Source organism: Schistocerca nitens, chromosome 3 (assembly GCF_023898315.1).
Source record: "Schistocerca nitens isolate TAMUIC-IGC-003100 chromosome 3, iqSchNite1.1, whole genome shotgun sequence".
NCBI classification, from domain to species: Eukaryota; Metazoa; Arthropoda; class Insecta; order Orthoptera; family Acrididae; genus Schistocerca; species Schistocerca nitens.
The window spans coordinates 204,121,646-204,144,222 of NC_064616.1; the positions used below are offsets into that span (position 1 = coordinate 204,121,646).

Sequence of the window (22,577 nt, forward strand, 5' to 3'; positions counted from 1 at the left end):
CGGCTCAATTGAAAGTGGTCGACGACTTTTACACTAGTGGCTATTTCCAAACATGGATTCATGTTTGAGACGGACTGGTGCCCCAGAAAAATCTGCCACAACAGATGCTTATTAGGGCATACTGGTCTCTCTACAGCCAATTTGCAGTGTTTGAACGTCATGACAGAGCCCAGAAATGGGTGCAGCATATTACCAAAATGATCCACCACGCTACTAAAGCATTCGCTCCACAGTCTTCAAGCCACCTAAATAAGCAGCCTGTTCCTTGGTGGAGCGAGGAATGCCGCTCTGCATTCACGACCAGGTATCTAGAGCGAAATGTCGCCAAATTATCAGAGACAGAAAAAAGATATCTTGGAATTAGTCCCTGGCTATCATTAACCGTTTCATCAAAGGTAAAGTCATATGGGAAGTCTCCAGGAGAGTCTCCAGGAGAGTCTCCAGGAGAGTCTCCAGGAGAGTCTCCAGGAGAGTCTCCAGGAGAGTCTCCAGGAGAGTCTCCAGGAGAGTCTCCAGGAGAGTCTCCAGGAGAGTCTCCAGGAGAGTCTCCAGGAGAGTCTCCAGGAGAGTCTCCAGGAGAGTCTCCAGGAGAGTCTCCAGGAGAGTCTCCAGGAGAGTCTCCAGGAGAGTCTCCAGGAGAGTCTCCAGGAGAGTCTCCAGGAGAGTCTCCAGGAGAGTCTCCAGGAGAGTCTCCAGGAGAGTCTCCAGGAGAGTCTCCAGGAGAGTCTCCAGGAGAGTCTCCAGGAGAGTCTCCAGGAGAGTCTCCAGGAGAGTCTCCAGGAGAGTCTCCAGGAGAGTCTCCAGGAGAGTCTCCAGGAGAGTCTCCAGGAGAGTCTCCAGGAGAGTCTCCAGGAGAGTCTCCAGGAGAGTCTCCAGGAGAGTCTCCAGGAGAGTCTCCAGGAGAGTCTCCAGGAGAGTCTCCAGGAGAGTCTCCAGGAGAGTCTCCAGGAGAGTCTCCAGGAGAGTCTCCAGGAGAGTCTCCAGGAGAGTCTCCAGGAGAGTCTCCAGGAGAGTCTCCAGGAGAGTCTCCAGGAGAGTCTCCAGGAGAGTCTCCAGGAGAGTCTCCAGGAGAGTCTCCAGGAGAGTCTCCAGGAGAGTCTCCAGGAGAGTCTCCAGGAGAGTGTCTAGTGTCTAGTGGCTGCTATGATGGGGAGTAGAAGTCTCCAGACCAACTCATGACACGTTACCCAAATTATGGAGGCCAATTTGCCACAGTTAAGTCCTCTGCCACTCACGACTCAGCTTTCCGACGTTATAGAGTGGTCACCGAGAGAGGCATTTCCACCACCGATGAAGAATACAACTGCCCCATTTCCATGTGGGAACTGAATTCTCCATTGTCTGCAGCTTGTGATAAGTCACCTGGCAACGAAAAGACCCATGGCACCTCACAGAGCGAATCAAAAAAAATTTTATCACGCTTTTCAACACAATTTAGGTGTCATGACACATTCCTGACTCGTCGCGAGAGGAAATTTTGGTTAAAAAAATGGTTCAAATGGCTCTGAGCACTATGGGACTTAACATCTGTGATCATCAGTCCCCTAGAACTACTTCAACCTATCTAACCTAAGGACATCACACACATCCATGCCCGAGGCAGGATTCGAACCTGCGACCGTAGCGGTCACGCGGTTCCAGACTGAAGCGCCTAGAACCGCACGGCCACACCGGCCGGCAGGAAATTTTAATCCCACTCTTAAAAGCTGGGAAGGCCCTGATATGCCATAGTAATTATCAGTGTGTTGCCCTCTGTAGTTTGGCAGGAAAAACCTAGGAGCAGTGGTCAACTGCCGTCTTGTTTGGATCTTACATTTAAGACATCTCGTCAGTCACTTTTAGTGTGGGTTCAGGAGGTATCACTTCATACACTACCATTTGATTATTGATCAAACGTGGGAGTATTACTTGAAACTTAAGAGATTAAATTTGTAATTTTCAGCAGATATGATGGCAACAAGCCGAAGAATATCAACGACAGTTGATTCCTTCGAAACGCGAGGAAGAGCTAAAATTACTTAAAAAAACGTTACTTAACTTTGGCATTTGGGTTGATCATTACCTAGGTTCGTACCGTGTAATAATTAACCAGGCACTTTACTGTATGCATTTTCTTCCGTTTATTATTACCATTTGCAGCAGCATATAATTATGCTTCTTTTACTCTGAACACTGCGTGCTGAGGTAGTTTCACATAGGTTTAATTATAGATCACATGACCGACTCAGGAACAGACAGACATGACGCTAAAATCAGACTGAAGACAGACCAAGAATCTGCAAACTGTACTAACTTGGCACAGGTCTCTGTCATGGTAAAAATAAAATACAACAATGGGGTGTAGAAAATAATCTGCCACCAGTCACAATAATAGGTTATTTATTTTAACGACCGGTTTTGGGCTTGCGCCCATCTTCAGGTGTTTATACATTCATTTACGTGTTTGTATAAACACCTGAAGATGGGCACAAGCCCAAAACCGGTCGTGTGAAAATAAATAACCTTTTATTGTGACTGGTGGCAGATGATTTTCTACACGCCATAAAGGAACAGTCACGGAGTTCAACCGAATCCACTATGGATAAAATTCATTTAAATACAACAATGACAATATTACAATACTATACACTTAATGAAACTTATAATAAAAGTCTACAACTTCACAAAGCATTTGAAACCGTACAGTACTTCAAAAAACAGAAGAAAATGTTTTATATGGTTGCTATTTTGGCTGCTGAACTTTTTCAGTACGAAATAGTATAACTTATATTGAGACAACAGTTGCTTTTAATTAATCATAGATTCTACTTTAGTTATATAATAATTAAAATTCCTGATATTCACACAAAAGACAAATCAAATTCTGAACAAATTATTATAGTCAGTTATTTCTTTAGTGAATGGGAACTATCTTAGAGACAATTTCATGCTGTCATGTAATCTGCCAGAAAGCTCCAAAAGCAGTTTTTTATCCAGTTGCAATATTTTGACATCTTAATAGTAAATTTTGATAATTATAATAGTTGGGTACAGTGTTGCTCCGTGGTACACTTTTCTGACTGTCACCTCATGTAAAAGAACTTTATTACATTTTGTTAGTCCATTTTTAAATGATGTATTGACTTTTTATGTCTTTAGTCTATTTCTGTAATTACAAAAATTACTGCAGAAAATTAGGGTTTTTCCCAAACATAAAACATATTCTGAGGTAGAACATGGTCATGCATCTTGGATCAAACACTTTATGTAAATTCTGAAGTCTTGTAATCGAGAAAATCTTGTCAATACTGTATTTAATAGTCTAGTTGTTACGTTATTACTGTACTACACTCCAATAATCAACAAGTGAAAATACATAAAGACGAATTATTATAAAAAAACTAGTTACAAGCTATAACCTACATACATTTTGAAATAGAGGGTATTGGAAGGTAACAAATTCTCGTTTTCAAAATAAGGGAAATTGTTCAGACATAAAAGAAACTTACTTTATTTGAAAGTATCACATGTTCCATGGTAGAAGTCGATCTTTTGTTTCAAGGTGTAACATGCTGCACAACGAATAAAGTATGGATTAACTGTCTACATGGCACATAAATAGGCTTCAAAGTACACATGACGCATTCTAAGATTGTGTAACTGAAGAATCAACAATGTATTCGAAATAGTTTAAATATATTATACAGCATTTAAATTTGTAAAACGTTAAATATTTACAAATGCTTCCAAAAAAATTTCATACCTAACAACAACGAAAACTTTATGAAATGGTGAAGTTGTTGATGTCAGTCTCTAGTATGCATTCCTTCATGTAATTCTAACATCAGTCACTGAACTGTAGTGTTGACCAAAAAAAACGTCATCTGTTCCTTGGTGCACTATCCTCTACATAGAACACGCCCCACTTCTAGTTAACCCAAGTAACATACGAAGCACGAAAATTAAGTATAAACAGCGATTATGTATGACTGCTACACTCAGGATTTTTGGCTCAGGTGTTACACTAGTGGCTTGTAAAACCCTAATGGTTTACCTTCTGTTGCATTAGCAACACAGTGCCAAAGTTTGAAGTACTCTAGAAAAACAGTGAAGCTCACATAATACTAGGTGCAGAAAGCTAGTTGAAACCTCAAACTGAATGCAGTGAGCGTTTTGCGGAAAATTTAAGTGCACATTGAAAGAATAGTCAAATGGGAAATGGAGGTAGTGTATTTCCGCCGTAGGCGAGAAACTCAAATCCAGCGACACAGAAATTGAAGCTGTATACGAAACTGTTTGGGCAAGAATCAGTATCAAGGGTGTGCATAAAATGAGAATTGGATCCTTCTATTGCCCACCGGACTCATCTTCTGATGTAACCAAGCTCTTTAGCGAAAAACTCAGTTCACTTGTACGTTAAGTTCCCAAACCAAACTGTAACCATAAATGGCGGCTTCAACCAGCCAACACTCAATTGAAAAAATTGCAGTTTTGTTTATGGTGGCAATGATAACAAATCTTGTGAAATATTAGTGAATGCTTTCTCTGAAAACTAGCGAGAGCAGATAGTCCAGGACACCACTCATGATTGAAATATATTGGATCTAATGGCAACAAATAGACCTGACCTCTTTGAGAATGTCCACATTGAAGCTGTTATCAGTCACCATGACACCATGATGGGAACCATGATAACCAACGTACAAAGCATAACTAAAACAATCAGAGAGGTACATATGATAAAATATATGAAATATTTCTGCCAGTTTCTGTTAGTCGCTAGTTTCTTTTAGGTTTCGTAATACATTATTCCATTGTTAATTACATCTGAATGACAAAATGACGACATTCAATAGGTATCATCATGTTGGCTGTTTCGACAACACTGCAGAATCTACGCTGGGAAAGCCTTACACATCCACCATACAGTCTCGATGTCTGGCAGTGCGATTTCCATATTTCTGGAGCCCTGAAGATAGACATTCGTGCCATCCTTTTGCTTCGCACGAAGAGGTACACGCCTGCGTACAGTAATGGTTCGCAGGAAACCGCAAACACTTTTCCATGAAGGCACTGGCCGTCTTTGTGTCTCAGTGGGATAAATGTATTAACAGTAATGTCGATTACTTCTGAAATAATAAAGTTTGCTTCTTTTTCCCATCTGACTCGTTTTCATGTGATTGCCCCTTATGTTGTGTTGAGCATTCGATTCTTACCGGTACTTCTTCAGGGTAGGTTAGTGTCTCATAAACTTGATGATATACGGGTATTCTTATAAAGTGCCTCTTGCATTCGGAGGCAGGCAGGTGGCGTGTATTCAGATAGCCGCAGATCGACCGAGTCTCGGCGGATTATTATCTATAAATAGCAAAATCAATGTGTCTGCCACACAGGTCGCAGGGCCGACGCGAAAGTCTGTCCCACCCGCAAAAATTTTACAGCTGCCGTGCGCTCTAAGAACAAAAAGAGCAACTTCCTACACAATTTTCACGCTAAAATGGTACACGCAATCATCGCAGACCACACTCAGTATACCAAAGTCATCTTTAGCAGTCTAGTTTGTCAGTTGTAAACCTAAATAACGCACAGTAAGCTGTTGCTTTCAGACATTTACCTGCTTCTAATACGGTCAGAAAATAGTGTGGCTGAGCTAAGCTGCGAGCCCGTTAACGACTGAATCCTTTGTCCACTGCATTTTGCAACAAGAGTATTTTTGAATCTGTGTAGATATATATGCTACTGGCCATTAAAATTGCGACACCAAGAAGAAATGCAGATGATAAACGGGTATTCAATCGACAAATATACTAGAACTGACATGTGATTACATTTTCACGCAATTTGGGTGCATAGATCCTAAGAAATCAGTACCCAGAACAACCACCTCTGGCCGTAATAACGGCCTTGATACGCCTGGGTATTGAGTCGAACAGAGCTTGGATGGCGTGTACAGCAACAGCTGCCCATGCAGCTTCAACACGATGCCACAGTTCATCAGCAGTAGTGACTGGCGTATTGTGACGAGCCAGTTGCTCGGCCACCATTGACCAGACGTTTTCAATTGGTGAGATATCTGCAGAATGTGCTGGCCAGGGCAGCGGTCGAACATTTTCTGTATCCAGAAAGGCCCGTACAGGACCTGCAACATGCGGTCGTGCATTATCCTGCTGAAATGTAGGGTTTCGCAGGGATCGAATGAAGGGTAGAGCCATGGGTCGTAACACATCTGAAATGTAACGTCCACTGTTCAAAGTACCTTCAATGCGAACAAGAGGTGACAGAGACGTGTAACCAATGGCACCCCATATCATCACGCCAGTACGGCGATGACGAATACACACATCCAAACTGTGTTCACCGCAATGTCGCCAAACACGGATGCGACCATCATGATGCTGTAAACAGAACCTGGATTCATCCAAAAAATGACGTTTTGCCATTCGTGCACCCAAGTTCGTCGTTGAGTACACCATCGCAGGCACTCCTGTCTGTGATGCAGCGTCAACGGTAACCGCAGCCATGGCCTCAGAGCTGATAGTCCATGCTGCTGCAAACGTCGTCTAACTGTTCGTGCAGATGGTTGTTGTCTTGCATACGTCCCCATCTGTTGACTCAGGGCTCGAGACGTGGCTGCACGATCCGTTACAGCCATGCGGATAAGATGCCTGTCATCTCGACTGCTAGTGATACGAGGCCGTTGGGCTCCAGCACGACGTTCCGTATTACCCTCCTAAACCCACCGATTCCATATTCTGCTAACATTAATTGGATCTCTACCAATGCGAGTAGCAATATCGCGATACGATAAACCGCAATCGCGATAGGCTACAATCCGACCTTCATCAATGTCGGAAACGTGATGGTACGCATTTCTCCTTCTTACACGAGGCATCACAAGAACGTTTCACCAGGTAAAGCCGGTCAACTGCTGTTTGTGTATGAGAAATCAGTTGGAAACTTTCCTCATGTCAGCACGTTGTAGGTGTCGCTACCGGAGCGAACCTTGTGTGAACGCTCTGAAAAGCTAATCATTTGCATATCACAGCATCTTCTTCGTGTCGGTTAAATTTCGCGTTTGTAGCACGTCATCTTCGTGGTGTAGCAATGTTAATGACCAGTAGTGTATGAAAGTTTACGTTCTTCGCAGCTTACCTTCGGAGTCACTACTACAGCGTTAACGCTTTCTTCGAAAATAATTATAGAAACACAAATTATTAAACCAATAGATATGACAAGTCTCGTTAGTATAGTTGACTCACTTCACGACGTTGGTGCAGGATATACCTCATCTGCATATTTTGTTAAAAGGAAACAGCGTGCATGAACACAATTACGCAATTAAAATGTTGATAATTTTTTCACTGAAGAAATCGCCTCGGGACATCAGTCGAGTGGTAGTATTGTCTTCGTAGGAAAACTCTTTGAAACGTTGCTACAAAACGATGTCAGCACTCGCCTGATATCCAGAGAAGATTTCGTCAAAGAAATTCACCGACAAGATTCGCATTCCCATATAACTTCTAAAAATCTTAAAAATCTCACAAGCGTCATACAAGCAGTTCTTTCGTGAATAGAAAAAGTTTCTCCATATCCTACGAGAGAACCAAAGAATATCAGGTGGTTACCCCACAACTGATCCTATGCTATTGTTCCCTTTTATACCTCCACATAATGGTACCACAAACGTGAGTAGCTCCTATTGTTATTCATAAGCCATGTAGTGAAAGGCACTACAGTCTTCACGTTTAGTGAAGCGAAAACTCTACATATGTCAGCATTTCATACAGTGAGTCTTCCTATCAGGTAGAACACTTTTTAAAGTTAAAGACGCCTACTCGAGCTAACGAACCGTTCGTTTTTGTGATGCGTTCTGGCTGAGAGACAGATCTCTTGCCATGAAATGAGATACGTAATTGAATTTGTCTCGTAATGGGTCGCATAATAAGGAAAAGATCCCTTCGTAAGTTCGCGATTTTAGTTCTTACAAAATCTTCAACGATTATGACGGGGTTATGTTATTTAACTACTGAACTGATAATTTTGGTCCAGACTAACCCAAATTTTAATTACTGTTTGCGAGCAGACACACAAAAAGCAAGCGCACGTTAATGCGATTTACCAAATTACAAAACAATAGAAAAGACAAGCCATAAATACTGGTTCACTGACTGCGTTTTAGGTATGCTTGACAAGTCCACAAGGAGTAAATAATGCCAGGGTGACATTCGTCTTAATAGGTTGACCCTCTGATACGCATGATCGCTGTTGGGTGCATACTGACTGTCCCAATCGTACCAGGAAACTGTACTTGATCCACATTTGAATATTTAAACCTACTGGGTCTTGGGTGAGCTCTCTGCTATAAGACGAAAAATCAGGCAGCGTTGTCTAATCCAATTTAAAGCAAACGGACAGAAAACTTCTAATGATTTTCCTCCCGTGATAGCCCACACTCAGAACTACTGTCACCAGAATCGAAAGAGACCTGCGCAATGGTCTGCTGGCAGTGACGAGATGATTGTCGTCCACATCTTCCTCCACGTCCCCCAAGAAACTGTCTCTAAACCCTTGTCCGCAGCTCGTGGTCGTGCGGTAGCGTTCTCGCTTCCCACGCCCGGGTTCGATTCCCGGCGGGGTCAGGGATTTTTTCTGCCTCGTGATGACTGGGTGTTGTGTGATGTCCGTAGGTTAGTTAGGTTTAAGTACTAAGTTCTAGGGGACTGATGACCATAGATGTTAAGTCCCATAGTGCTCAGAGCCATTTGAATCTAAACCCTTACATTCCTCTCCCGCAATAGCCCCCAAAACCTTTAGTCCACCAGTGGAAAGGTTCACCCACAAATTGTTTAGTGAAATTTTAGAGAGAGAGCTCCCACATTTCACAATATCTGATATTTCTTCAAGCCATCCACTGTAGTGGTTTCCCGTCTAGAGAGAGAAATTTGTTGTTCGCGTGGTTCTGCGTTCACATGGCTCCATTCGTGGAGAAACTAACAGAAATCGTCACGTTGCCTTCCCCACGTGTAAGCAGTGAGATCGCTAACTTTTGCCCAGGATGGCTTACTTCAGCTTTCTCAGACGGCCTGTCGGCGAGACTGTTCAATTAACCAAAACAAATTCTCCAAGTATAACACCAACACAAAACAGTGATCCGTCTTCGAATCACAACTACATAAAAGAATAATATAGAAAACAACTGAAATAATTTCCTACTAGTCTCCGCCAGTGACTTCTCCGATATACCAATCCGGAGATCAGCGAGACGATCCAAACCGGGCTGCCAGGGCGACAGTTATCTACGTCTGCTGGCGGTCGATGAACTGCCGATGTGCGGCCGAGCGCCGGCCCTTATAGCGCTTCGGCGGATGAGTACCTCGGAACTATTTTCCATCACGTGGATTGACGTGTGAAAATAGTTCTGGGATCTGCAGCGACCTCTTCCTAATGTTTATGTGGGCCGGTATTGGCCCCTGGTGGCCGCTGGGGTCTTTGCTGTGGTGTTGTTGTTATTGTTGTTGTTGTGGCCGTTCATCAATATTGCCTGTCGGTTGTGTAGTGCTTCGGTGTGCCTGCAAAGCTGGCAACCCGCGGCTGCAGGTTGTCAGTTTGGTTGCTGATACTCGAGGCGCCGTGATGTCTGGTGGAGAAGGCCACAGCAGGTAGCGTCTCGCAAAATAATTCATTTTGCATCAGAGAGACGCACAACATTGTTCCCAAACCGAGCTTTTTATGAAGTCGACCCTGCCATGCTGGACAAAGTTCGCAGTTCTATGGACCCGAAAGCATGTGAAAAAAAAGTTCTTGGCAAAAGAAGACAATCAGATGCATCTATGCAGTCAGAAATAGTGAATCTTGTAGACAATATTTTGAAAAACTAAAAATACTAACAGTTGCGTCCCTCTTCATATTATGTCGTGTGATACATACCGAAGAAACCCAACACAGTAGCGATGTACAACAATCTGTTCATCAGCATAACACACACCTAAAACAACAGATTGACGATACAATTACTCAACTTTAAAAAAAAAAAAAAAAAAAACTCAAGATACTTAAAGGTACGTGGTGCTAAACCTACTTAACTTTTTGCCACTACAGGCACACAGTGCGTCAATGAGTATGTTTAAAAGCACCACAAAGAAATGGCGTAGAGGCAATGCATTTTATACAATAGATAAGCTCAAAATGTGTCCTAAAGGTGATTTCATTTACGTTCAACTTCTATATGTGAATATATTGAACGTATCATGTGTAGTTTGATGGACAATCTTGTACCTTGCTAGACAATAATTATCTAAAATATCTTTTACACCATGTATGTTATTTATGTAATTGAATATGTAAGTGTGTATATATACAAAAGACGACATAGATATCATTTTAACAGTTAAAAATGGATGACAAATAAATCTAAATCTAAAATGCCCAACGCTGCCATGACAAAGCGGCGTGGCAACTACTTGCTAATTATTGGTTAGCGTACAGTCCTTTACTCGGGTAGACCTCACTTGAGTAATTGCCCCATCGGTCGCGAAATTAAACCCACAGTCAAAATCCAATAAAGTTTTGCACATATGTATTGTCACTGTCTCTAGTATGGCCGTAGATCGCTTCACGTGGCACTTTTCAGTTCTGAGGGCACAGTGACCACGTAAAAATGCTTAGAACACTTGACTCTCCCATCAAGTGCGAGGTACCTACTGAGAGACAGCCCCTGATTTCATACGATTCACATATCGTAACAGTCATGCATTTACTTCTTCATGACAATTCTCCGTCACACATTGCAGATGCAACAGCAACGCCCCTGAAGTGAATGAGATGGAAAATGTTTGATCGCCCCTCACACAGTCCAGGTACTGCTACTTCTGATTTTCATCTCTTCGATCACAGGAACCACTATCCATGAGGACTGCATTTTGGCACAGACAGCGAGCTGCAGACCAACGTAGGGACATGGTAGAGAGCACTGGCAACTGGCTTCTATGACGAAGGTATTGAAAAGTTAGTACCACGCTACGACAACTGTCTATGTCGGAGCGCCGACTGCACAGAGTAGGTGTAGTTAAACGTTGCGAATAAAACATTTTTCATTTTCACTTTGATTACACGAACGATAGCAGGTTGAAAAAAATAGCCCCCGTATAGCCAAACAGTGCACAGTATAGTACAGGAAACTGATTCCGGTCAGTTACAAGGATGATTAATGAGTGTTGAAATTGTTAATGAGAAGAAGAAAATTGTTTAATTACACTACTGGCCATTAAAATTGCTACACCACGAAGATGACGTGCTACAAACGCGGAATTTCACCTACAGGAAGAAGATGCTGTGATGTGCAAATGATTAGCTTTCCAGAGCATTCACACAACGTTGACACCGGTGGCGACACCTACAACGTGCTGACATCAGGAAAGTTTCCAACCGATTTCTCATACACAAACAGCAGTTGACCAGCGTTGCCTGGTGAAACGTTGTTGTGATGCCTCGTGTAAGTAGGAGAAAAGCGTACCATCACGTTTCCGATTTTGATAAAGGTCGGATTGTAGTCTATTGCGACTGCGTTTTATCGTATCGTGACATTGCTGTTCGCCTTGGTCGGGATCCAATGACTGTTAGCAGAATATGGAATCGGTGGGTTCAGGAGGGTAATACGGAACGCCGTACTGGATCCCAACGGCCTCGTATCACTAGCAGTCGAGATGACAGGCATCTTATCCGCATGGCTGTAACGGATGGTGCAGCCACGTCTCGAGTCCTGAGTCAACAGATGGGGACGTTTGCAAGACAACAACCATCTGCACGAACAGTTCGACGACGTTTGCAGCATCATGGACTATCAGCTCTGAGACCATGGCTGCGGTTACCCTTGACGCTGCATCACAGACAGGAGTGCCTGCGATGGTGTACTCAACGACGAACCTGGGTGCACGAATGGCAAAACGTCATTTTTTCGGATGAATCCAGGTTCTGTTTACAGCATCATGATGGTCGCATCCGTGTTTGGCGACATCGCGGTGAACGCACATTGGAAGCGTGTATTCGTCATCGCCATACTGGCGTACCACCCGGCGTGATAGTATGGTGTGCCATTGGTTACACGTCTCGGTCACCTCTTTCTCGCAATGACGGCACTTTGAACAGTGGACGTTACATTTCAGATGTGTTACGACCCCTGGCTCTACCCTTCATTCGATCCCTGCGAAACCCTACATTTCAGCAGGATAATGCACGACCGCATGTTGCAGGTCCTGTACGGGCCTTTCTGGATACAGAAAATTTTCGACTGCTGCCCTGGCCGGCACGTTCTCCACATCTGTCACCAATTAAAAACGTCTGGTCAGTGGTGGCCAAGCCATTGTCTCGTTACAATACGCCAGTCACTACTCTTGATGAACTTTGGTATCGTGTTGAAACTGCATGGGCAGCTGTACCTGTACACGCCATCCAAGCTCTGTTTGACTCAATGGCCAGGCGTATCAAGGCCGTTATTACGGCCAGACGTGGTTGTTCTGGATACTGATTTCTCAGGATCTATGCACCCAAATTTCATGAAAATGTAATCACATGTCAGTTCTAGTATAATATATCTGTCCAATGAATACCCGTCTATTTTTGCATTTCCTCTTGGTGTAGCAACTTCAATGGCCAGTAGTGTAATGTAGAGAAAACCAACATACTTAACGGAAGAGTAAACAAAGTGGAGGAAGAAAGATTAGCGTTAACTGCTCATTAGAGGTTCAACCCAAGCTGAAGTCTTTTATTCTGCCAGATTCCATCTGTTGCCCGTGGAGATACTTTGGGTTCATTCAGCTATCTTATTATGATGTAATTCGCAGAGGTGCGCAGAATAGTATACAATATTGTTCATATTATTGTGTTTACACTGATTTTATCCCGTTATTATAAATGTAACTCACTAAAATACATTGCAATGTCAGGTGCTGGTCACCTGAATAGGGTACAGGATTGTTTAACAGATGCCACCGTCCTGATATGAGTTTACCATTCTTTTCCCAGATCACTCTGTGCGAACAACAGGATTTTCCTTAATAATAGACCACTGCTGCCCTTATCCACCATGAAGACTTGCAAAATGAGGTAATTTTTGTAATGTATGCTTATTATTTTGTTATTATCACTGTTGTTCCCAGCATGATTTCCATTCAGGCAATACACAGTTCATTGTTTCAGTTTGGTGTTTCGTTTTCCTTCAGCAATTCATGTCTTTGTTATGGCATATTCTATGACACTGGGTCAGTTAATAAAAATTAAATAAACTTAAAGGATAAGGATAGTAAAACGGGGATTTGAACAACGCCAATTTCGGATGTAAACCGACTGCAAATATCACTGTATCACTCCACTTGGTAATATAAGGAGAAACAATAATGCTATACGGCATAAATTATTACATACATTCGTCAGATCATACAGTACTAATAGTAGTTTCGTAGACTGATTTGAACTAAATACTCGGAATTTTAAGTTAATTTAAACATTCTTACGTCATAAATAAACATAAAGGTTTTAGACAAGGTAGATCCTGTGTTGAACAAATATTTAACCTGAAAACACTAATTCGTTACAGAATCTCAAGAGGCCAGAGATTTGCAATAGTATTTGTAGATTTCAAAAAAGCATACGACTCGGTAGATAGAGAAACATTACTGAAAGTATTGGAAGAATTTGGGGTCGATAAGAAAACAATTCAAATTATCAAACAGACGCTAACAAACAGTAAGGCCAAAGTTAAATTTATGGGTGAAATTTCAAGGAAGTTCGAAATTAAAACAGGTGTTACACAAGGTGATGGTTTATCCCCAATCCTCTTCAACTGCGTACTGGAAAAGATATTGAGAATATGGAAAGAAGAACTCAAAGGCACCAAGAATGACATCAGAATTGGAACAAAAAAAGAAAAAATAGAAGTGGACTGTTTAGCTTTTGCAGACGATCTGGCAATAATTACAGAAAACGAAGAAATAGCTCAGAATTACTTGGAGAAACTACAAGAAGTTTCGGCCAGAGCTGGACTGCAGATTTCATTTGAAAAAACCGTGTATATGTCTAATCATAGAAATAACAAGAAAAATCTTATTACTAAATACGGCAATATTAAGAGAGTAGAAAAATTTAAGTATTTAGGTGAAATAATTCAAGTGAATGGTTTAGACAAGAGTGCAAACCAGGCGAGAGCAAGGAAAATGGAATTTGCTTTTCAAAAAACCAAAGACATATATAACAAAAAAAACATTTCGATTCAAGCTAAATTAAGACATTATAAAACTGTCATTAGACCAGAATGCCTGTATGCATCGGAGTGCCTAACTCTTAACAAAAAGGGGGAAATAGAAAACATGGAAAGGAAAGAAAGGAAAATTTTGAGAAAAATATTAGGACCGAGAAAGATTGGAGAAGAGTACAAGCTAAAGAGTAATAAGGAAATATACAAAACTATTGAGAAAGTGAGTGATGCAATGCGTAAACGCAGACTAACGTTTTATGGTCACCTGTCGAGGATGGATGGAAACAGACTAACAAGAAAAGTGTTTGAACATAGTAACAGGAACGAAAAAACCAACAATAAATGGATACAGATGGTGAAAAAGGATTTGGCCTATTGTAATGTCACCCGTGAGTCAATCAGGGACAGGAAAAAGTTTAGACAAATAGTGAACGAAATTAAGTGTTTTCCAGAAGAAACGAAACTAAAGAATAATAACAGGAAATGGTCGGAAGAGCGGAGGAGGAACCATTCGAAAATGATGAGGAAATATTGGGAAGAGAGAAAAAAGATCAAAAAGCCGTGCAAGTGAATTGTTGAACGTGGTCCAAAGATGGCCGAAATCGAAAGAAGAAGAAGAAAGGAAGAAAATTTGATTCCCCAGAAACTGAGGCATGTATCCAAGACAAATACAACTGTAGATGATTCTGTTCACACACGATACTGTTGTATCTAGTACAAATGCAGAAAATTATCGTGCAATGCGAAATGGTCCTTATTGGACGATTACATGAATGGCGCCCAATCACTTGCAACCGTCACGATAGTAAAATATTTTAAAATGTGCATCTGGAGTGATTGAAAACGGAAAAACATAAAAATAATATTGGGAATGGCGGAAACCAGAAGAAGAATCTTTAAGATATTTTCGAGGTACATTCAAGTCATAACGTCTCCTATCAAGGTTGCCACCCTTCGAGGTACAAAAATCTGGACAATTGTTCCAAAAAGGGAGTTTATACTTATGTGTTATTTTATTATTACAGAAATATATATATTTATTATTTTTCCGTGAATATTGTTTATTACTACTATTCGCTCTCAATAATGTGGCGTCTTTTTCATAGACACTAACAAATTCCAAACTTGTTATGTCCTTGTTAAGGGAAATTTGCAACTCTGCTTTTATTAAGTCCACAGAGCAACGGTTACGGATATTTGTCCATTTCATGGTCATTAAGGAAAAAACCTGTTCCACATATTCATTTGAGGGCGATATGCTCAAACACGAGATGCTTTACCAAATAACATATTTAACCTATAATCTTTTGCGGTTTCAAATATTTGTACCCATTTTTTATCTACACATTGATTTTCATCGTTTTGAGTCAAGATTTTCTTTAAAACACTGTAGCCTTCAAATAATTCGTCGGTTGAAAATCCTTCATCTGAATCTAATCCTAAAACAGAAGCAGCATCACAAAGTTCTGTAAACGTCAGTCCACCAGTATGTGACAATGGTTCCAGTTTTTTTAATGGATTTGATTCATTAAGATCAAAGTGGCTTTGGAGTTAAGCAAGTGCATTTTGATAAAATAATTTAAAATCCAAAACAGATGCTTCATAAGCTTTCTCATCAGCGCGGTTTCGTTCAACATGAAAATGCGACCCAAAAACTTTTCATCAATTCTTGTCTGCAGACCTTCTGTCATATTTTCTAAAATTCTGCACAGTTAGGTCGAAACGGTTGTAGTGTCCCGCAATGCCAAGCCAGCTTTTTCAAACAATATTCATACATTGCCACAAATACATAAGTATAAAGATCTCTTACTAAACATATGCGATTCCACGTCGCTTTCGTCGTCTGTTTTGATGGATAACAATGTTTTAATGGCTTTCGGACATTCATTACCAATCGATATGAAATAGGAAATTCTTGCTGGGTATATTTCCAAAATCTTTTGTGTAGCTGTACCCAAAGAAAGCCACCTTGTAGTCACATATTTATTTAGCTCCGTCCACAGCAATTGCGCAAAGGCTACGAATTCCTTCACATGTTCCCTTCTTAAGGCGGAAAATGAGAAATTACTGGAAATTTTGAAAATTGGTTCATAGCGTGTTTGAATGTTTTATTCAAAACATGAGTCAGGTATCTAGCTTTAAATATATTTGGATTTTTATCCTTCAGCAGGGTAAACGCAGATGTATTTTTTTTCCAAAATTGGTGTTCGTATTATCTGCACTAAATGCCGGGACACATGCGATATCCAAAACAAACGTTGAAGGCATGGCTACAACAGCGTCGCTTAAAGCAACACCCATTTCGAATGGGCACTCAAAAAATTCCAATCATTTTGTTAGACGTCCGTCTTCATGGGAAAAGTGTTGAATACAGCTGGGATACATTTTTCTGTTTCCTTTATTAGATGTATCTGTAGCGATTCTGAAGTAAGTTTTAGGAGATCCGTCACGACCTCAAGATTTAATACATGTTACTGCAATTTCTTTACCTTTTGGGCCGAGTACATCCTTGACTACGCCTTCAGTCTTAGTTTTGCCGCATGACTTTCCTTTTTCAATAGCTGAATTGAGAAATATATGAGGAAACAATGTCATGGCACAATCCGTGGATGAGAATGAATTATTATGTTTAATACAATGATATGTTACCGTTAAATTAAGCCAGGGTCCTCATATTAATTTCAGCTGAATTACATTTTGGGAAAGAAAGTTGTCATTAAGTTCGATGTGCTTCTCGAAAGCTGTTTCTTTTTATGTTCTTTTCCATTTGCGTGATGTTTAACGTCGCTCAATGCGCCATGAGATATGTGAAAAATTGTAATCGCAAATTTTGCAAGGCGCGCAAAAATTGATCTGTCTTTGTCTATCCATGAATTACTTTGTAACCATTCATCACGAAATTTGCGTAAGTGTTTCGCCTTTTTTGGAGTCATGCGACAGAAGCTGTCTATGAAACCATTTAAATTGGAGCTAGTGCAGGATCACTCATCGTGGCAAATTGTTTTCTGAATAGAGAGAAAAACATCACGCTGTTCCACTCCACGCCATGACCTCATGATGTCATCCAGACACCCATAAAATAAAAATTAAAAAATGTTACAAAATTAAATAAATACATGCACTCCTGGAAATGGAAAAAAGAACACATTGACACCGGTGTGTCAGACCCACCATACTTGCTCCGGACACTGCGAGAGGGCTGTACAAGCAATGATCACACGCACGGCACAGCGGGCACACCAGGAACCGCGGTGTTGGCCGTCGAATGGCGCTAGCTGCGCAGCATTTGTGCACCGCCGCCGTCAGTGTCAGCCAGTTTGCCGTGGCATACGGAGCTCCATCGCAGTCTTTAACACTGGTAGCATGCCGCGACAGCGTGGACGTGAACCGTATGTGCAGTTGACGGACTTTGAGCGAGGGCGTATAGTGGGCATGCGGGAGGCCGGGTGGACGTACCGCCGAATTGCTCAACACGTGGGGCGTGAGGTCTCCACAGTACATCGATGTTGTCGCCAGTGGTCGGCGGAAGGTGCACGTGCCCGTCGACCTGGGACCGGACCGCAGCGACGCACGGATGCACGCCAAGACCGTAGGATCCTACGCAGTGCCGTAGGGGACCGCACCGCCACTTCCCAGCAAATTAGGGACACTGTTGCTCCTGGGGTATCGGCGAGGACCATTCGCAACCGTCTCCATGAAGCTGGGCTACGGTCCCGCACACCGTTAGGCCGTCTTCCGCTCACGCCCCAACATCGTGCAGCCCGCCTCCAGTGGTGTCGCGACAGGCGTGAATGGAGGGACGAATGGAGACGTGTCGTCTTCAGCGATGAGAGTCGCTTCTGCCTTGGTGCCAATGATGCTCGTATGCGTGTTTGGCGCCGTGCAGGTGAGCGCCACAATCAGGACTGCATACGACCGAGGCACACAGGGCCAACACCCGGCATCATGGTGTGGGGAGCGATCTCCTACACTGGCCGTACACCACTTGTGATCGTCGAGGGGACACTGAATAGTGCACGGTACATCCAAACCGTCATCGAACCCATCGTACTACCATTCCTAGACCGGCAAGGGAACTTGCTGTTCCAATAGGACAATGCACGTCCGCATGTATCCCGTGCCACCCAACGTGCTCTAGAAGGTGTAAGTCAACTACCCTGGCCAGCAAGATCTCCGGATCTGTCCCCCATTGAGCATGTTTGGGACTGGATGAAGCGTCGTCTCACGCGGTCTGCACGTCCAGCACGAACGCTGGTCCAACTGAGGCGCCAGGTGGAAATGGCATGGCAAGCCGTTCCACAGGACTACATCCAGCATCTCTACGATCGTCTCCATGGGAGAATAGCAGCCTGCATTGCTGCGAAAGGTGGATATACACTGTACTAGTGCCGACATTGTGCATGCTCTGTTGCCTGTGTCTATGTGCCTGTGGTTCTGTCAGTGTGATCATGTGATGTATCTGACCCCAGGAATGTGTCAATAAAGTTTCCCCTTCCTGGGACAATGAATTCACGGTGTTCTTATTTCAATTTCCAGGAGTGTATATAAATACAGGGTGTGCATAAAGTCCTGGAACACTTTCAGTTATTTATTGCACAAGAACCAAACATTGTACAGATATCATACATATGATTTTTGAAGAGAACCCCTTAAGGTTTTTTTTTTCAAGTGTTTCGCCACAGCGTAGTTTGGTAACTAGCCGATAGTCAGCGCTACTTGCAAACATTACGAGTTCAGGTGCGGAGTGAGCTTTCTGTGAGTTGGAGTTCGACAAAAACAAGGGTGCTACAGCTGTTCAGCGGATGTTTAGAACCAAGTACGGGAAGAAGCCACCAACAAGGAAGGCCATTTACCACTGGCACAACAAATTCGTTACGATGGGTTGCTTGTGCCTGGCAAAGAAAAGCGGACGTTCCAGTGTGAGTGAAGTTAATGTGCAGCGCGTACGAGAGACATTTATAAGGAGTCCAAAGAAATCGGTGCGTCGTGCATCCCATGAACTCGAAATGGCTCCAATGACAGTGTGGGCAGTCATGCGCATGAAGCTGTGTATGAAACCATTTAAATTGGAGCTAGTGCAGAAGCTCAATGGCGACGAGAAAGACAAGCGTTTTCAGTCTTGTTCGCAGTTGCAACAATTGAATGAGGATGGGGATGGCATAGTTGATTGCTTAATTTTAGCGACGAAGCCACTTTTCACACTAATGGGAAAGTGAAGAGGTATAACTGTCGAATCTGGGGTACAAAGCATCCACACGAATGCACTGAATTTGAGCGTGATTCCCCATAGGTAACTGTTTTTGTGCCTTGTCACGTCGAAAACTGTACTGCCCATTCTTCTTCGCCGAGAGTACTGGCTCTGGGTATTCTCACTTGGACATGTTGCAGCAATGGCTGATGCCTCAACTGCAATCAGACTCTCTGTTCATCTTTCATCAGGATGGGGCTCCACCCCATTTTCATCGTGAGGTTCGTCGGTACCTGAACACGGGGCTGCCGCATCGATGGATCGGCCGTGCTATAGAAGGGACAGCTGTTTCATGAAATGGGTTCCCCGATCACCAGATCTCACTCCTTGTGAGTTTTTTCTGTGGGGATATATTAAAGATCTGGTGTAAGTACCGCCTCTACCACGTGATGTAGCAGAGTTCCGGGAGAGAATACGGGAAGCGTACTGCTTGACTCCTCGATGAAGGTATGTTCTCGAAACTTAAACAAAAGCCCGTACCGAGCTACTGAGCGTCTCTCCTGCAAAGTCTTCCACTGGAGTTTATCATCTCCGTAACGCTTTCGCGATTACTAAATGATCTTGTAACGAAATGCGCTGCTCTCCGTTGGATCTTGTCTATCTCTTCTATCAAGCCTATCTGGTACGGATCCCACACTGGTGAGCAATATTCAAGCAGTGGGCGAACAAGTGTACTGTAACCTACTTCCTTTGTTTTCGGATTGCATTTCCTTAGGATTCTTCCAATGAATCTCAGTCTGGCATATGCTTTACCGACGATAAACTTTATATGATCATTCCATTTTAAATCACTCCTAATGCGTACTCCCAGATAATTTATGGAATTAACTGCTTCCAGTTGCTGACCTGCTGTATTGTAGCTAAATGATAAAGGATCTTTCTTTCTATGTATTCGCAACACAATACACTTGTCTACATTGAGATTCAATTGCCATTCCCTACACCATGCGTCAATTCGTATATTGCTTCCTCCTACGTATAACTCGCGAAGAGACCATGAGGATAAAAGCAGAGAGATTAGAGCCCACACAGAGGCATACCGACAATCTTTCTTTCCACGAACAATACGAGACTGGAATAGAAGGGAGAACCGATAAAGCTACTCAGAGTACCCTCCGCCACAAACCGTCAGGTGGCTTGCGGAGTATGGATGTAGATGTAGATGTAGATGCCACAGTCGACGATGGCAGTGCTGGGACGGGTATGGCAAGAATTCGATTACCATATTGACGTCTGCCGGGCCATTCATGGTACGCATATCGAATGTTTGTAAAAAAAAAAAAAATCAGAGTTTCTGTACAAAATGCAATATGTATGACATCTGTACCGTGTTTAATTGTTGTGCAATAAATAATTGAAAGTGTTCCCGGACTTTATGTACACCCTGTATTTATACGGCAATCCTAGCAACACAATCCCTAAAACCACAATCAAAAGGAATAAAACAATTATTTTACTACCTACGTACAAATTCAAATTAATATTATTATTCAGTACGGTCGCAGGTTCGAATCCTGCCTCGGGCATGGATGTGTGTGATGTCCTTAGGTTAGTTAGGTTTAATTAGTTCTACGTTCTAGGCGACTTATGACCTCAGAAGTTAAGTCGCGTAGTGCTCAGAGCCATTTGAACCAATATTATTATTTTAATGCAAGGAACGCAACATAGGGAGGAACTGAGAAGTTAACCGGTTTGACTGAGAAAGATCAGAAAGCCCGCGAGCTGTCAGAAAATACTGACCACACATACAATACTATAAAATAATTTTTGTTAATTATGAAATGATAAGGCCGGCCGGAGTGGCCGAGCAGTTAAAGGCGCTACAGTCTGGAACCGCACGACCGCTACGGTCGCAGGTTCGAATCCTGCCTGGGGCATGGATGTGTGTGATGTCCTTAGGTTAGTTAGGTTTAAGTAGTTCTAAGTTCTAGGCGACTTATGACCACAGCAGTTGAGTCCCATAGTGCTCAGAGCCATTTGAACCATTTTGAAATGATAAATTACGTGTAGTTTTGAGGTACTCACCACAAGCAATTATCAAATGAAAACATTTGAATGTAATACAGTTGTAAGTTTTCCAAACACACGCACGTCTGTATATTCTCTCGTCCAAATATCCGACTGCCTATGCAAGAACTGCGCGGGGGTGGGGAGTGAGTGGGATACGAGCCACGGGTACAGTGCGTGACCGGACACGGGATGGCAAACATCAAACTGAGTGCCAGTTTCGTACATCAACGTAAGACAAACGAATTAGCTGAGTCCTTACCAAAAATTCGGAAAAAACAGATGTGCCCTCGGGACCTAGGACAAAACCATGAGAATTGAGGCTGTCCCTGCAAAATAGGTAGAAACAGCAGGTTTGTTTTGAAATATGGGTGCACTCGCGAATACGTGACAGAGATGGTAGCACTGTACATCACACACAACTGTAGCGGCAGCAATGTTTTCATTTCAAGAACCGCATGCAAACATTCGCTTTCCCCAGTTGCGTGGTATAGCAGCGATTGGAATTCGTCGACAGTTCAGTGAGACATAAAATGATGGTGTCATGGACATGTACACTAAAGAGCCAAAGAAAATGGTACACCTGCCTAATATCGTGTACGGCCCCCGCGGGCATGCAGAAGTGCGGCAACATGACGTGGCATGGACTCGACTAATGTCTGAAGTAGTGCTGGAGAGAAATGACACAATAAATCCTGCAGGGCTGTCCATAAATCAGTAAGAGCTCGAGGGGGTGGAGATCTCTTCTGAACAGCACATTGCAAAACATCCGAGATTTGCTGAATAATGTTCATTTCTGGAGAGTCTGGTGACCAGCGTAAGTGTTTAAAATCAGAAGAGTGTTCCTAGAGCCACTCTGTACTAGTTTTGGACGCGTGGGGTGTCGCATTGTCCTTTTGGAATTGCTCAAGTACGTCGAAGTGCACAATCGACATGAAAGGATGCGGGTGATTAGACAGAATGCTTACGTACGTGTCACCAGTCAGAGTCGTATCTAGACGTATCAGGGGTCCCATATCACCCCAACTCAATACGCCCCACACCATTAAAGAACTTCCAACATCTTGAACAATCCCCTGCCTGCTGACATGCAGG

At 42.7% G+C, this 22,577-nt stretch overlaps 1 protein-coding gene across 1 annotated transcript; it reads left to right on the forward strand.

The window, feature by feature from the left end:
- The first annotated feature begins 280 nt into the window (after window positions 1-280).
- Window positions 281-1,157, forward strand: LOC126249148 (mucin-1-like). The gene is made up of 2 exons (XM_049950802.1): window positions 281-304; window positions 396-1,157. The coding sequence occupies exons 1-2, from the start codon at window positions 281-283 to the stop codon at window positions 1,155-1,157; spliced, it is 786 nt and encodes a 261-aa protein (XP_049806759.1).
- Window positions 1,158-22,577: the final 21,420 nt, after the last annotated feature.